Source organism: Psammomys obesus, unplaced genomic scaffold, assembly GCF_907164565.1.
Source record: "Psammomys obesus unplaced genomic scaffold, mPsaObe1.curated_primary_1811, whole genome shotgun sequence".
Taxonomy (NCBI): Eukaryota; Metazoa; Chordata; class Mammalia; order Rodentia; family Muridae; genus Psammomys; species Psammomys obesus.
In genome coordinates, this window is record NW_026596051.1 from 5,848,469 (window position 1) to 5,865,916 (window position 17,448).

Sequence of the window (17,448 nt, forward strand, 5' to 3'; positions counted from 1 at the left end):
TTGAATAGGTTTAATATAACTTCTGCTGTATTCAATTTTACATGTTTGATTACTAGCTTTTTTAAACATGTTTCTCCTTAACTGAATAGAATTACACTTCTTTTCCAAATGCTTCATAGATTATTTATTATATAATTTTTTATTAATTATTCATTATGAAGTATACTAGGAAGATACTCACATGTCATAAATTAGTATTTACTTTCAAATTTCTTCTTACACATTTATTTATTTAAAACTTTATTCTGTTTGGTTTTGCTTTGGTTTGTGTATGTTTGCCACTATTTTCTGCATAGAACTAATAACTCATGGTATAACCCAAAGGCAGTAGAGTCCAAAGACAAATTAATTGAGCCTATCTGTGCTAGAGGGAACAAACTAAAAGGGATGGTAGAATATCCCCCAGCATCATTTACTGGTGAAGATGCAGAAAAGTGACATGTTAGAAGCTCTGAAATGGCCATATACCTGAACATTTCAAGAGACATTTGATGTGGTTGTTTAAAGGGGATTCCCATAGAAATTCTAGGCATTGAATGCCAACTCTTTATTATTTTTAATACTGGGATAAAGGAAGCGCATCTGAAGATATGGCAGGTAGGAGGAAAAACAAATGGAAGATGTTTATCATTGGTGTGATTGAAGCCATCACTTCAATCACTTTGCCTACCACTTTACTGGATTACTTTTAACTGAAAAGCTAATATATTTTAACAGCTTTTTCTGTAATGCTCAAAATAATCTGAGTGTTAGCCCATGTTTGTATATCCATCAATTCATGGATATTTGGTTTGTTCACATTTTAGCTATTATAAATGTTGTTCAAGCTATTAACTTGAGTACAAATATATATTTTTAAATAAAATAATGTATGCGCTTAGAAACCTTTATTTAAAGTTTGTCATGTTAATGAACATTTTTTTCAAATATAGTCCTTTTAACTCATACAATTTAGATAGTATATGCAGACATAACTGTTCTACCGAATCTATAGGAGAAACAAAGTAGTATTTGATGTAGTAAAGGAAAGCACTACTGAAATGTCATTAATGCATGAAATATTTTATACTGTAGAACGTGCATTTGCAGGCAAATGAAGGTGGCATGCCGTGAATTATTATATTAATAGCATATGACTAAATAAGGTGATGAAATGCTGATATTACCTCTGCAATGAGTTTTCCAAAATCTATTGCCCTATTCTAATCAAGAGTATATCAGTGAAGCCCGAGTTGGAGGATTTTCTACAGCATATCTCGTTAGGGCTTTTCAGTGTGCTGAGGTCTAGAGACATCTCTTTAAGACTTGTATTCTATAAGACAAGAGAGAAGAATAAATGGATATTTATAATCTGGAAGGATAACAGAACAGGATAATTTCGGCAGGGGACTACTCCTTAAAAACTGATAGGGTCAGAGATGGCTCAGTAGGTGAAGGCATTTGCTGCTGAGGCTAATAACTGAGTCAATGCCCAGAGAACTGACTTCATGAATTGTTCTCTGACCTTCATACATACACACACTATGGTATGTACTGTCATGCACATAAAGAAAGGAAATTGTTGGACTACAGCAAAGTGATATATTGTCAACAAAACCAGGCAATTAAATAATTAGAAAATAAGCTGATCAGTAAAATCGTTTCAATTACAAATAATCATTAACTAACGTGCTTCCAAATTTCATGTAAGCTTTATCATTTTGTTTTGTTCATATGCGCAAGGTTCTTGTTATACTAGAGAGACTGGATAGCCTGCAGGTTCTGGTCCTTTCACCACAGTCTTCTGGTGCTCCGTCCCGCAGGTCTGTCAATGGAGATCCTGAATGGGGGAGTGGAAATGAAAAAGGGGGACAAGGGCACGAGAAATGAAGACCAAGATAGTATATCTGATCAAAGTCTCCGTTTATTCGAGTTTTCCATACAACTATATAAGCAGAGCAGAAGGAATGTAATTGCCTTTGGTAGGGTTACTAAGTGACTAGAAATCACAGGATGGCCGACCAAGATGTGCTAATAATGGTAATTTGGAAAGTTCCTCAGAAGAGTTACTTAGGAAGCCCTGAGGGAGAGGAGGATTTAAGGTATTTCAGGAAGATGATCTTATCGAAAGCCCCAGGTCAGCCAGGAATGCACTATTGTATCCGGGCAATAGTCTGGTCAAGTCAGATGCCAAAATTTAGGGGGCAGCAAGGTGCCAGAAGGCCCCCGACAGGTTCCCCTTTATTTTATTTTTACAAGGCCATAATCCCAAGGGAACCGTGCCTGTCTTAGGTGGGAATCCGGGGTCTTCAACCCTTGCTAAGCCAGACATTGGATACATCAGCAGGGATTGGCTGAGCTCCTGTCTTAGGCAGCAAAACTACAGAAGACTACTATGGATTGCTTTACTCATCACTAGCTAACTGGTTCAGCTCACTGGGATGATTAGCATTAGGCCTATTCATAGTCTTGGCTGACCATCTCCAGTCTTTGATAGTGCACCTGGATGGGCTGAACCTTTCGGGCATCAATCTGCTGTTTAATAAAAGCCATAGTTTTATTGAAAACTATTGAAAGAATTATCAATAAGATAAGCAGGGGACCAAGGAAAGGAAGGAGATAGGGAAGGAGCCCATTCCTGTGCTGCTTAAGTCCACCATGAACATATATCAGCTGGAGGCAAAGGATCATGGTCCATGGAAACAGTTGTTTTTCTTCCATCATTTTGGTAAAGAGATATAAAAGGAATATGTTCTCAGGGTAATTCTTTTACCCTGGACTGATGAGTGTTATTATTATTATCTATATGCTTTACTAATCGTTCTGGCAAAAATCTGGCTGCATCTATCTCTTTAGAATTGTTGCAAACTGCTTCTCTGCCCCGTATCAGAACAGGATCTGGACCATGCCATTTATTGTCCAAAGGATCTTTCCATAGGACAGCAGCAAACTGTCTTTGTGTATCCATATACCAGAAACGTTCTGCAGCTGAACGTCCATATTTTCGAGTTTCAGGCCCTTGTTAATTAAAGCCTCACAGTACTTTTCCAGAGAACAAAGGAATGTAACTGTCCTGTACCCTGATCCTCTGCTTGGGCAGAGATAAGGAAGTGAGCAAGTGAAGACCTCCACTCCACAAAGAAGAATGACCAGATCTATGCTTGAGAGATAACATCACCTAGCAATCAACACAGATGGACTCAATTCTTCTCCTGAAAAGCCCCTGACCCTCTCTCAGGCTCACTCCTCAGAGAAGACAAGGATGAAGCTAATCATTCTCCCACCTTTGGCTGTAGCTACATCCCCACTAGCAGGAAATTCTGAACCTGAATTAAAGATCAGATATTCCTCAGGTGTCTGGCCAGGACTGACCAGACCTGAAAGTCAGCTACCTAGCCCCTCATCCAATTATGAGTAGCCAGGACTGCAAACCCTGAAATTCCCTGTGCTGCGTCCCCTAAAGACCTGAGGCTTATGTCTTTGGAGGCTGCTCTTTGCTGACTGGCAGAGTGACCTCATGTGCATTGGCCCCAATAGACCTCTTGCTTTTGCATAAAACCTCTGAGAGTTTCCTATGATAGCCTCTCTGGAAATTAAGCTCGTGCCAGGCTTATTTAAAAAATTTAAAATAAAAGCTGTATGGGATGCAAAATTTCTAGGATACCCTTTGATGGGGTACCATTCCCCCTTTTTTATTTTTTCAGAAGTATTTTTTATAGATAAATGTGCCCTTTGTCCTATTTTTTGTCCCTGTGGATTATAGGGTATACCTGTAATAGGTTTAATATTAAGTTGTTGACAAAATTTTGAAAACATATTTCCAACATAGCCAGGGCCATTATCTGTTTTAAGTTGTGTTGGAAGTTTTAATATAGCAATTGCTGACAGCGTATGAGAAATAACATTTTTTTCCAGCTTTACCAGTTTGGAGTGCGGAAAATATAAACCCACTATAAGTGTCAACAAAAACATGAACATATTTTAAATTACCAAATTTAGGAATATGTGTAACATCCATTTGCCAAATAACATTAGGTACAAGGCCACAGGGATTGACCGCAAGATGGGGAGTAGGCAAAAGGACAACACAAGAAGGACATTGTTTAAACAAGTCAGCTTTATAATTACCTTTAGTTAAAGGTCCTGGAAGGTTACAATGAGCTTGTAAATGTCCAATGTAAAAGGAAAAGTTCTTTTTTGTATCAAATTTTGAATTTGTAAAAAATAAAATTTTAGCAGGAGAAGATGTCTGAATTTAATTTGCAGTCTCTAACTTAGGCAAAGACTGAGCTACATAGGCACTATCTGTAAAAATATTTAAAGACTGTTTATTAGAACTTTAAAACACAGCCAATATTGCAGATAACTCTGTTATTTGCACAGATGTGCTAGACACTTGAAAAGATACTTTTTTTTTTTATCATAAGTATAGGCAGCAACACCAGATAATGAACCATCAGTAAATACCATTAAAGCATTAACAATTGGAATAACTTTTACTTTAAATGGAAAAAACTATAGGTTGTACCTTTAAAAACTGAATTAATTTGTTTTCTTGTGCATCAACAGGTTGGACTTTGTCATAATAATCTTATATTTGTTAAAATGCCATATTTGTCAGATCTCTGACAAGTCTGAGGGCCAGAATTTTTGAGTTACTCTTTGTTTATCTTTATCATCTGCTCTAAACTGCATCCTATAAAACAGGATGCCATAATCTCTTATTTTGCCATATTTTTGATGCATGTTTTATAACCAAATTTTAAGTAAATCTTTATATATAGGCAAAATTTATGGTTACCCATTTTAGATTTAACCTTTAAAAAAAAAGAACAACAACTTAAACAAAGAGACTAGGTAAAGCTCAATCTTATACTTAACTATAATTTTAGCATTTTTTTTTTTTTTCTCCTGTGCCCAGATATTTTGTTCTGTTGCTCTCCTTGTGGAGCTCCTGTCCTCTCCAGGTCTTTCTTTCTTTTTTTTTTTTTTTCATTTTTTTTAAATTTTTTATTAATTACACTTTATTCATTTTGTATCCCCCCATAAGCCCCTCCCTCCTCCCCTCCCGATCCCACCCTCCCTCCCCTTTCTGCATGCATGCCACTCCCCAAGTCCACTGATAGGGGAGGTTCTCTCTTCTTTCTGATCTTAGTCTATCAGTCCTCATCATAAGTGGCTGCATTGTCCTCTACTGTGGCCTGATAAGGCTGCTCCCCCCTCAGGGGGAAGTGATCAAAGAGCAGGTCAATCAGATTATGTCAGAGGCAGCCCCTCTTCCCATTACTATGTAACCCACTTGGACACTGAACTGCCATGGGCTACACCTGTGCAGGGGTTCCAGGTCATCTCCACGAATAGTCCTTGGTTGGAGTATGAGTAATTTTAGCATAATTTTAAATGTGCTCTTTTTAAACTAAAATCAAAGCAAAACTTTTAATTAGACATAGTTTATAAAGGGGCTAGCAAATCTTATTAATCCTACCTTATTGCATTAAGACTTAATAGCAAAAAAATTAAAGGACAAAAGTTTTATTTAGCATTAAACAGAGAACTAAACTCAGCTTGTAACCCTCAGCAAAAATGGAATATTTTGGCCATATCAAATCTATAGGCCAGAAAGAAACCACATTAATTTATTTATTTAGGCGCTGGGAGCCAGGCATGTATTTTATATAATGGTTAACAATGATCTGAATATAACCCTGCACAACCCTGGACTAACATGGAACTGCAGTTCTTTTTTCCCTTTAAAAAGCCACAAGCAAACATTTTGCATTGAAGAATCTCCAACCTTTTTAAATGAAGAACAACATATCTTACAGTTCTTTGTTAGACTGCCCAAGGGTTATTATTTTAAAATACTGTCAGTCGTCAGTCAGATTTTTGAAATATCGTCCGTCCAAGTTTACAGATAATCATACTCTCAGAGAGACATAAATAAGGAACATAGAAATCTGACATTGTCACCTTAGGGTAACCAGAATGCCCAGGCACCAGGACTTGATTGGCCTCTATGGAACACAAGTCCCACAGATTCCAAGAGTGGACCCTCTCATGGTCCCCTCCACACACATAAAAGGAGTAGAGCTCTCATGGCCCTCTACACAGCTTCCAGATGGAGAGCAGGCTCCAGCAGCCCTTTCTCCATCCAGAGTAGGGTCCCAGTGACCCTCTTTCCTGGTTCCAAAAAGAGTAGAGCTCCTTTCTCGGAAACTGGAGCGTCCTCCAGATTTCCTTGACCAGATTGGAAACTCTCCAAATTTTCCCAGAGCTCCAGATCTCACTATAGATAGTTAAGGAGCCCATGTGGTTGCTGAGAATTGAACTCAAGACCATTGGGAGAATAGCCAGTGCTAGCAACCTCTGAGCCATCTCTCCAGCCTTCGCAAGCAAACCAAAACCAGGAATCAAACAGACAGCTGGCAGACAAAAAACAAACAAAAAACAGAGACAAAGACAAAAAAAAAAAACAAAAACAAAAACAAAAACAAAAAACAACAACTGTGGTAACTGCTTTTCAAATATTTAAATATTTTTTAAAACCTGTTTTTGTAATATTAAAACATAGCATTTTTTAGGAGTGAAATCATAAAGCATATTTATAATTTTAAAAGTCAAAATCAGAGCCGAGAGAGTCCTAGGTATGGCGGCCTTTATGATGGGAAAGTTGACAACCATGCCTGCAGGTCTGATATATGCATCTATAAATCTACATCTGGCCAAAGAAGAGGAACCCAAAAAGCAGCTAGTGAGACCAGACCAGCTTTCAATATATACTGCACCACCTCTCCATTCCAAATATGTTGAAGAACAACCAGGTTATTTAAAAATGGGCTTTGCATCTATCCGTACTACAACTCTTCGTTATGTTGGCTGGTGCAAGTATGTTTATGTCTTTATGAAGAATGGGATAATGGATACAGTACAGTTTGGAAAAGATACATATATCTATCTGAAGAATCCTCCTCAAGATTTTCTGCCCAAAATAGGAGTGATTACAGCTTCAGGACTGGCAGGTTTGGTTTCAGCAAGAAGAGGTTCTAGGTTTCAGAAGATTACTTATCCTCTAGGGCTGGCCACATGAGGAGCAGCTGTTTGCTCCCCAGCTCAGTCAGTAATAACTGCAAAGATAACTGGGAGAAACACATATGATACAAGCCAACAAATTTATCAAGCCATTAAGTCATTGTGGACAAAAAGCAGTGAAAAACAATCACTCCCTGAACCAAAAGAAGAAACTAAGGCAGGAAGGTCTGGTAAAATACATGCCCAAACGGTGTCTTTGCCAAAAGAATTTGTTTCTGTGACAAAGATGAAATCAGAATCTACCTCAGATAAAACACAGTTTATGCCTGACCCTAAGCTCATGGATCATGGGCAGTCTCATCCAAAGGATAAAGATAAGTACAGCACTAGAAACTGAAACAGATTGAAGAGAGGGCCTGCATAGAGCGCCGCATGATGTACCAAATTCAAACAATGGTGAAAAATCATGTAACGAATGGGTAACTTACAGAGATTGACTGTAATTTTTCCCGTGACATTTTCAAATAAACAGTTTGGCTTAAAAAAAAAAAATCAAAAAAAGTCAAAATCAAACTTTAAAATTTACCAATGCAAACAATCCAAATTTTAAAACCAACACCAAATTAAATGAGATTGTCTTTTTTAGTTTTCCGAGCTGTAGGTTTTACCCCCTTTTTAATAAGAAGGGAGAGCGTTTTTTTTTTCTTTTTTAAGCTTTCCTCCTCACTGTCTGAATCTTCCTCACTTTCTAATGAGATGAGGTCTATCTCTTCTTTGGAAGGCTTTCTGATACCAGCTCTTTTCTCTCTACTATCTCTTAACATTGGTTCGCCTGATTCCACTGCTGCTGCCAGCAGGGGATCTTCCTATCTCACCCTAATAGCATCCCGAATGAGATTCCAATAGGAAAAGGCTGTTACGGGGATTTTTTTTTTTTTTCAGGCCCCAAAGTCCTGTAATAATCTTTCATAGCATCTCCCACTCGGTCCTAGCGCCTTTCATCAATGGTCCCCTCCTGTGGGAACCAGGGACAGACATCCTTAAGCAAACTAAAAAAAATCTTAATAAATCTTTTACTCTCACCTTTACCCCTCGCGCCTGAAGTGCCTCATTTAACTGTTTAACATACAAGTTATGACTGCTAATTGCTTGTCCCACAATCACCGACACCGCGTAGCCTTGCCGTGGCAGGTTCCCATGACAATGCTAAATTTCTCTGTCTTTAATCTCAGCCGGTCTATCTGACAGTGTTCCTCATGTTTTCCCCTGTATTCAGGCCCCAGGTTGGGCGCCACTTGACTCGTCCCGCAGGTCTGTCAATGGAGATCCTGAATGGGGGAGTGGGAATGAAAAGGGGGGACAAGGGCACGAGAAATGAAGACCAAGACAGTATATCTGATCAAAGTCTCCGTTTATTCGAGTTTTCCATACAACTATATAGGCAGAAGCAGAAGGAATGTAATTGCCTTTGGTAGGGTTACTAAGTGACTAGAAATCACAGGATGGCCCACCAAGATGTGCTAATAATGGTAATTTGGAAAGTTCCTCAGAAGAGTTACTTAGGAAGCCCTGAGGGAGAGGAGGATTTAAGGTATTTCAGGAAGATGATCTTATCGAAAGCCCCAGGTCAGCCAGGAATGCACTATTGTATCCGGGCAATAGTCTGGTCAAGTCAGATGCCAAAATTTAGGGGGCAGCAAGGTGCCAGAAGGCCCCCGACATCCTGGGTAGTACCACCAACCACATTGTAACTGTGACATGGATTGTTGAATGTCATTAAGGCACAATATAAGATGGTGGGCCCATGAAAACAAAAAGCTCAGAACAAAAGGTCTATAAAAAGAAATTGGCACCTTTCTTCAGTCTCAGGTCATATAAGAGAAACAAAAAATGACTGATATTTTAAGAGTCTGATAAATTACACAAACGAGTTTTCACTTAATTTTTATAAAATACATGTAATACAGTCATTCTCTATTATTCTTATTACAGATTAAGAAACTGAGGAGATTCTACATACTACGAGGTGACATAATTAGCCCAAGAACTGCAGCACAAAACTTTCTTTAAATTATTAATATAGAGCTACTCCTAATAAAATAGGTGCTCCTCCCAAGTGTTAAATTTAGTTACACTGTTATCTGTGAGATTAGCTACCACTATTATAATTGTCATTTCTGAGCATCACAAAGTGTACAATTCGAATAAGGAGACGACATACATTCCAATAAACTAATAACCTCGGTTTTGTGGAAGAAGGGTGTAAAGGCTTCTCTGTGCTGAGGATGAAAGGTCACTTTTATTCTTGTGCTTCAAATCAGAATTCTCTAGCTCTGAGCTTCAAACTTAAATAATTCTTTCTACACGCCTATGTTAGAAAGGCTTATCCTCTTCCTTATCTTGTCAACTAGACTCACATGTGTGATTTCAAGGTAAATAGAGATCAACCGCCATGGTATGTGGAATGCCAATGTGAAGTATAAATTATAACGTAAATGTGTGTGCCACTTTATTTTTCTAAAACAAAGCAGAACTTCCCCTTCCCCTTGTATTTTTGTTAACAATCATAAGAGTGCACAGCACCTAAGTCATATCTTTGTCCACCTTACCAGCCAAAGTGCATCCCCTCAGCAGGTTCTCTGATTGATTGTGGAGAGATTGCTTAAGACAGCCAAAAGAACCAATTTGGTCAAGTAAAATCAGTTTAATGGACATCAAGTCTGACAGGAATGTATGAGAAAGCACTGAGAAGTACTGAGTTCCAATGCCTCTTTTCATGTTTTGGTGAAAAAAAAATGCGATGTTGGTTTCACTACAAAGATTAGTGGCAGCTACATTGATCTGTTGACAAAACAGTAGCTTAAAAAGTAACATACTATTACAATTATATGAAACAATATAATATTTACAGTTTTTGTGTGCTTGTTTGTTATCTTTCCGTTGTTTTTCTTGGCTTTGAAGATTGTCATATATTTATACTTAACAATAAATCTGGGAGATCTAAGCTGCAGGCTCCTTGAGCTGTTCCAACAACACCTGAAACAATAGCAGCTTTTTCTCCACAGCATTCAGGAATTCTCCTGATTGTGATGGTAATGAGGTTAGCCCCTAGTTCTTTTCACAGCAACTCCTCATTGCTAACACTAACGTGTACACAATTCCTGAGCATTATTAAATATTCCTCCTTCAAACTGTTACATTCTTTTCACTTTATCAGCAGTTTGTATTCCTTGGCATTCTTCCTTGCATAGATATTAATGGAGGGTAACTGTTCTTACAAATATAAACAATATTTTTCTGCATGCACTTGAGTGTTCTATATTTCGTTTATTAAAATGCATGCTTTTTTCTATTCATTTTGGAAACATGTTTTCTCAAGCTACATTTTTCTCACCCAATAGAGGCTACATTCTATATTTTTATAATTATTAATTTGTGTACATAATTATTGTATACCTAAATTATGGAGTAACTTAAATAATTTTAATCCCCAAATAGATAATACATAAAGAAGAAAAAATAGACATCTGACCAGTATAAGTATTTTGAAGAAATACTTTCTCTTTTTAATAAAATTTTCAAATGAGTTTAAAGAAATGCAGATATTTTTAATTTTAATTTTTTATATTAATTACAGTTTCTTTACTTTGTATCCCAGCTGTAGCCCCCTCCCTCGTTCCCTCCCATTCCCAATCCCCCTCTCTCATCTCCTCCCTGACCCTCTCTAATTTTACTGATAGTGGAGGTCCACTTCCCCTTCATCTGACCCTAGCTTATCAGGTATCACCAGGACTGGCTGCAATGTCCTCCTCTGTGTCCTAGTTAGGCTGCTCCTCCCACTGGCATCAGGGTGAGGGAGGTCAAAGAGCCAGACATTGAGTTCATGTCAGAAATAGTCCCTGTTTCCCTTACCAGGGAAACTGACTTGGATACTGAGCTGCCATGGGGTTCTAAGTTATATCCATGCATGGTCCTTGGTTGGAGAATCAGTCTCAGACAAGCCCCTGTTCCCAGATATATTTGATCTTTGTGGAGCTCCTGTCCACTCCAGGTCTTACTAACTCCCTCTTCTTTTATATGATTCTCTGCACTCTGCCAAAAGTTTGGCAATGAGTCTCAGCATCTGCTTTGATACACGGCTAGGTAGAGTCTTTCAGATATTAATTAATTTGCCAGTAAAATATCCTTTAATTATTGCCTATAAAATAAAACACCTATTGAAGCATCTGACCTTAAAGTGAAGTAACATATTAATTGTATCTTCTAATTTTAAATTTTAAGTTCAATAATTGTTATAAATAATAATTTATACATACACATTAATACCATTAGAAATTTTCTATTTAGCTAATTTCCTTTTTAATCTGGAAAATCATAGAAATGAATCATCTAAAATTTTTATGGATGACTGATTCCTGCATTAAGTCCCACTTTTTGCAGATACAAAGACTCATAACCAAACCTTCGGCAGAGTACAGGGAATCATATGAAAGAAGGGGAGTTAGTATGATGGGGAAAGGATAGGAGTGCCACAAGGACCAAATATATCTGGGCACAGGGTCTTTTCTGAGACTGACATTCAACCAAGGATCATGTATGGATATAACCTAGAACCTCTGCTCGGATGTAGCCCGTGGTAGCTCAGTAACCAATTGGTTTCCCATAGTGAGGGGAACAAGGACTATTTCTGACAGGAACTCAATGACTGGCTCTTTGGCCTCCCCACCCCCCAAGGGAGGAGCAGTCCTGTTAGGCCACAGAGGAGGGCTTTGCAGCCAGTCCTGAAGATACCTGATAAAATAAGATCAGATGAATGGGGAGGAGTTCCCCCCCATCAGTGGACTTGGAAAGGGCAGGGAGGAGATGAGGGAGGGAGGGTGGGATTGGGAGGGAATGAGGGAGCGGGATACAGCTGGGATACAGAGTTAATAAAATGTAACTGATAAGAAAAAAATAAAATTAAAGAAAAGTCCCACTTTTTTCTTTATGCCATTTTAGTCTTTAACAATAGAAGAGATATGAATCAGCACATAATTACAAACTAATTATTTTCCTTTGTAACACACCACGTGTTTTAATGATTTTTAGAATGTGCTCAATGTATATGAACTTTGTGTGCAGGAAACCAACAGGTTAAATTTTATTCTTTAGTAAGATAATAAACGAAATATATTCAGTGAGTAGAGATGAAATATTCAGACAAATTTGTTCCAATGATTTGTTTTTTAAGATATATATATATATATGCTTTTACACATATAACAAAGTGAACATTCGAATGTATAATGAACATATGTGAAAACATGTGGATATATGTATGTACAATTAGAAAGCTCCAAAAGAGCTATAGAAGGCAGACACAGGAACAGCCACCTTCATGACCATGTAGAAATTCTAACCTTAGTCCAGCATCTTACGTAAATCCAACACCTTGAATGAGTGCTTTTCTGGATGATGGCTTCTACTTTGCCATCTTTCCTAGTTTTGTATTTTCACTTCTATTTTTCTTTAGTGAGAGATCTTAATATATCAGATTATCCACTCCCATAGTTGTAGCTCACAGAGGAGTACAATGAAAACTTGAAGTAATTTACTGGTCACACAAGGTTTAGTGGACTTCCCAAGAGTTAAAAAAAAAATGATGAATGAAGTTAGAAGGAAAGACTATCTCTGGATGTTCATCACCTGATAATAAAACTGCACATAAAGCAGAATTGCCTTCAACTACAGAAGAAAAACAACCTGAAATTATGAATTTTACATGGATGAGTAAAACTGAAAAGAATATTACATTGGATGAGGTGAAGCAGTCTTGGAAATGCAAATATTACATGTTCTATTTCTTGTAGTGTTCTTCTACTTTATATGCATGTATTCATGTAGGAGTGTGTGTATAGTGTATGGTATACACTATAGTATATAGTGTATGAAAAAACAGAGGTCCATGAGACAGAAAAAAGAGGCCTTGAGAATAAACGAGGGAGAGTAGTGGAACATATGTGATAATAAATTAAAAGGTGACATGCTGGTAATAGGAAGACTTAACATGGTCAGAAGACAAGAAGGGCACATGGAGAGGCTCTCCCTAAACCAAGAATGTATGAAAGTGTAATAAGCATTCCTGATACTTTATAAACAAAGTTTCAAATAAGGTAAGTGAGTTTCAACAGAAGTGCTTCATGTAGATTTATAAAGCTATCCTAAAAGCCAGGGGTTATTAAATGGAAGTACTAGTAACATGGGTGGGACATATTCCTGTCATCTGTTGGAATAAATTCAGGATAGTGCTTGGTTTAATTACCAACTAGAACAATATAATAATATTGTGTTGCTGAAAATACCACATGCTTTGGTGTGAGGGCATAGAAAAATCAAGCTGGAGCTAAAAGCTGGAAGCCCCTTCCACACGAAGTACTCCTCAATGAGCCCAAAGGTGTTTGCAGACTGCTGAAAGAAAGCTGTCATAAGCTTTTGTACCCAGTTTTATACCCTGTGTACTATTCTACAGACTTCCATGCAAAGTGTGCGAAACTGTGTGATCATTGCATATTAGCTATGTGGATATGCAGACACTTTTTTACTAGTTTGAGGCATTGTGCAAAAAAGGAACTCATGCATGTTTCCTGTGAACCTGATCAAAAGCTTATGATTTGAGAGGTCACAGAACCCAGTGGAAAAGCTACAATCAAACTGCTGTTCTTTGCTAACAAATTGCCTTTTAAACATCTTAGTTTATGCTGTCAGCCTGATTTTTGCACTGGCCATTACAGAGACACTAATTGGACAAAGTGCTGAAAATAACTGGCTGTTGAAAGAGGAGCCCTAAATTTCACATCTAAATCATCCACTCTAAGACCCAGGAAAACTCTGGAGAAGAGGAGGATAATGTGAGAGCACTCTTGAGCTAATAGCAGCTGTGATTACCTCCATAAGAGCTGCACAATGGTGGGTCACCAACACTCTGTCATATGAAGGAGAGGGTCTCATGGCTCCAAAACATCCTGGCAATGAAGGGAGGCAGTGTTTGAAGAAAGATATTTTCTTCAGAATCACAGATACATACCCATGCTACTGCATGTAAACCCTCGGCCATGCTTCTTTTAGCAAACCTAATTAAATTACAAGATTCGTAAAAAGTAGAGAAAGGTGAAAAGAGAGAAAGAGAGAGAGAAAGAAAAAATGACACTTACAACATAGGAGAGGAACTGGTTGATATACTCTGGAGATTAGCAAAAGAAAGGGGTGCAAAAGTGTTATGAATATGACTAAAATACATTTTATACATGGTTGAAAATGTCATAATTCAAATCATTAGTTATAATTTGTGTTAAGAGAAACCTAAATAAAATCTAATAAGACAACCATAAAATGTTCTCAAAGGAAAACACAGTGATCTAAAAGTAACTGCTTATCTGACTCAAATGTAATATAACATTCCTTGTAAACATCTAAATGACAATCTGCCACTAAATTGACTAGTAAGTCTCCACTATGGCGCTTTGGGTCGCTCAGAATGGCTTGATAATAATTATTCTAAAATTCAGTTTCAATAATAGTTCCACAAATATTTGATCCTTTCCTTTTGAAAAATGAGAACAATTTTAGTATAAACAACCTGCTTTAGTTATGTTTGGATGAATAAATGTTGTTCTACAAAACCAATGCTAAAAAATTCCATCAATGAAAGTTCAACACCATTGGGCTCAATTCTCCACTCTTATGGTCAAGTTTATTTCTTTAAAGAAGGTTGAGGTGAACATGAAAAGAATCAATTTACCAGCAGAGTTGGAAGAAAGTCTAAAAACCAAGTAGGCAGAAATTAAACCAAAGGTTCTTTCATATCTGTCTAGTAGAATAGCTTCCCCTCTCATATATTCAAGTCATACAATGATGCAGAAATTTTGTGAACCTAATTCTGTTTTATGGACACAGGTATATTTATACATTTTAGATTTTACTCTTCTCAATGGCTGTCTGCTCGGTCTGATGTTAATGGCCAAAAATGCCACACAGTTTACCATCTCATTGAATCCCATTAAGCCCATAAGAATGTACTTATGTCTTCAGTTTGGGGATTATGGATTAAATGAGACAAGGCAGTAAACTACTTAGGAAAGTTGTGAAGGCGCTGGCTATATGTAAATCAATAGCTACTACATTTATCATTACGCATCTGTTGTTGGTATAATGCTCTTTTGGAATGAATACACCTTACCCTTGTTCATTCAAATGCTGATTTCTCTCCCCCACTATCTGGTTTTAATCTGGACATTGCATTGTGATACTTATTCAAAGCATCACCTGTTTCAACTTTGTGTAGACATGCCACCATTTGTTCTCCAATTTGTCAATTAAAACAGCCAACCACAGTGTTGAACTATGGAGAGGATAGGGTGGGACATCCTGGCTCAGAGTGGAAGGAGAGGAAGGAAGCTGGAGGAGAGGAAGGAGAAGGAGGGATAAGAGGAGCAGGAGCTGGGAGAGAAGAAGCTGGAGGAGAGGTCTTGGAATGACATGGAGAAATGAACCGGACTTAAGCTATCACTACAAGCAAATATAATGGGTGAATCTGGATGGTAGGAACTATGAGGGCTTGGAGGTTTAAGATGGAGTAACTATTGCCCAGCATTATGTTCTAGGTTAATTAAATAAATCCCAGTCTTTGTGTGGTGATTTGGTTATACAGCTGTTTAGGATTAACCACAGCTTTACTAAAAGATATATCAATAATAAATATTAATGACCAAATACAACAATCTGTCATAGCAATATTTTCATCTCACCATGTAAGATTCTGTGAGAAAACCAAGTTACAAAACAGTGGTTTTCATACTTGGGCAATTTCTGCTTCAGTTTTATTCATAACCGTGCACTCGGCTAGTTCCCAGATCCATGATTCTTAGTATTAGGGAATCTTTTATAGTCACAAGTCAGATTTATGAAATAAAGAACTCCTGGACAAAAAAAATAAAAAATAAAAAAAAAAAAAGGAATGGTGAATGCTTCAACCCCCACCCCCATCTTCCTCATCATGTGTCTCTGACACATCTGAAAAGAAAGACATTCCCACTTAACTTCGGAAATCTTACTTCTAGAAAATTCTTTTCTGGGATGATAAAGAACTTGCCCAATGTATCCTTGAGTTAAAAAAAAAAAAAAAACAGGTTCTATTAGCTTTACTGTGCAACAGTATTTAAAGATAAGCATCAATATGTAACACATATCTTCCCAGATCCCTCATCCCCTGACCTCTGTCTCCTTTCCAAAACTTTCAACTTAAGTCATGAATGCTCGTGTCACTTAGAATGCCTGTTTTTTGCTTATTTCTACTGTTTAAAACATTTTAACACATACTGTGAGCTCAATTTTTTATTTTATTTTATTTTTCTTATTAGTTACATTTTGTTAACTCTGTGTCACAGTTGTATCCCACTCCCTCATTCCCTCCCCAATCCCACACTCCCTCCCTGGTCTCCTCCCTGCCCCTTTCCAAGTCCACTGATAGGGGAGGACCTCCTCCCCTTTCATTTGACCCTGTTTTATCAGGTATCTTCAGGGCTGGCTGCAAAGTCCTCCTCTGTGGCCTACCAGGACTGCTCCTCCCCTGGGGGTGTTGGGAGCCTGCCCTTCAGATCCTGTTAGAAATAGTTCTTGTTCCCCTTATTTTGGGAAACTACTTGGTTACTGAGCTACCACGGGCACATCCGAGCAGAAGTTCTAGGTTATATCCATAGATGGTCCTTCTTGAGTGTCAGTCTCAGAAAGGACCCTGTGCCAGGATATATTTGGTCCTTGTAGAGTTCCTATCCTTTCCATATCATACTAACTCCCCTTTTTTCACATAATTCCCTGCACTCTGCCAAGGGTTTGGTTATGAGTCTTAGTGTCTGCTTTGGAACAGTGCTAGGTAGAGTCTTTCAGATGCCTTCTGCGGTAGACTCCTGTCATACATTTAATGCACATCCCATTTGTCTTTCTAAATGAGGATTGATCATCTTCGCCCTTGTCCGCTTTCTTGATTATCTTCTTTAGGTGTATAGATTTCATTATGTTTATCATATCTTGTAGGTCTATATAAGCGAGTATATACCATGTTTGTCTTTCTCCTTCTGAGATACTTCACTCAGAATGATCTTTTCTAGATCCCACCATTTGCCTGCAAATTTCATGATTTCCTCCTTTTTGATTGCTGAGTAGTATTCCATTGTGTAAAAATACCACAATTTCTGTATCCATTCCTCCGTTGATGGACATCTGGGTTGTTTCCAGGTTCTGGCTATTACAAATAAAGCTACTACAAACATGGTTGAACAAATGTTCTTGTTGTGTACTTGAGCAAATTTTGGGTATATACCTAGCAGTGGTATAGCTGGGTCTTGAGGTAGTACTACTCCTAATTGTCTGAGAAAGCGCCAGATTGATCTCCAAAGTGATTGTACC

At 37.7% G+C, this 17,448-nt stretch overlaps 1 protein-coding gene across 1 annotated transcript; it reads left to right on the forward strand.

Moving 5' to 3' along the window:
* The first annotated feature begins 6,612 nt into the window (after positions 1-6,612).
* On the forward strand, positions 6,613-7,552 carry LOC129689059 (MICOS complex subunit Mic27-like). The gene is given in 1 exon segment (XM_055624180.1): positions 6,613-7,552. A coding segment is annotated over 1 exon segment (780 nt). The 5' UTR covers positions 6,613-6,625; the 3' UTR covers positions 7,406-7,552.
* The last annotated feature ends 9,896 nt before the right edge of the window (positions 7,553-17,448 follow it).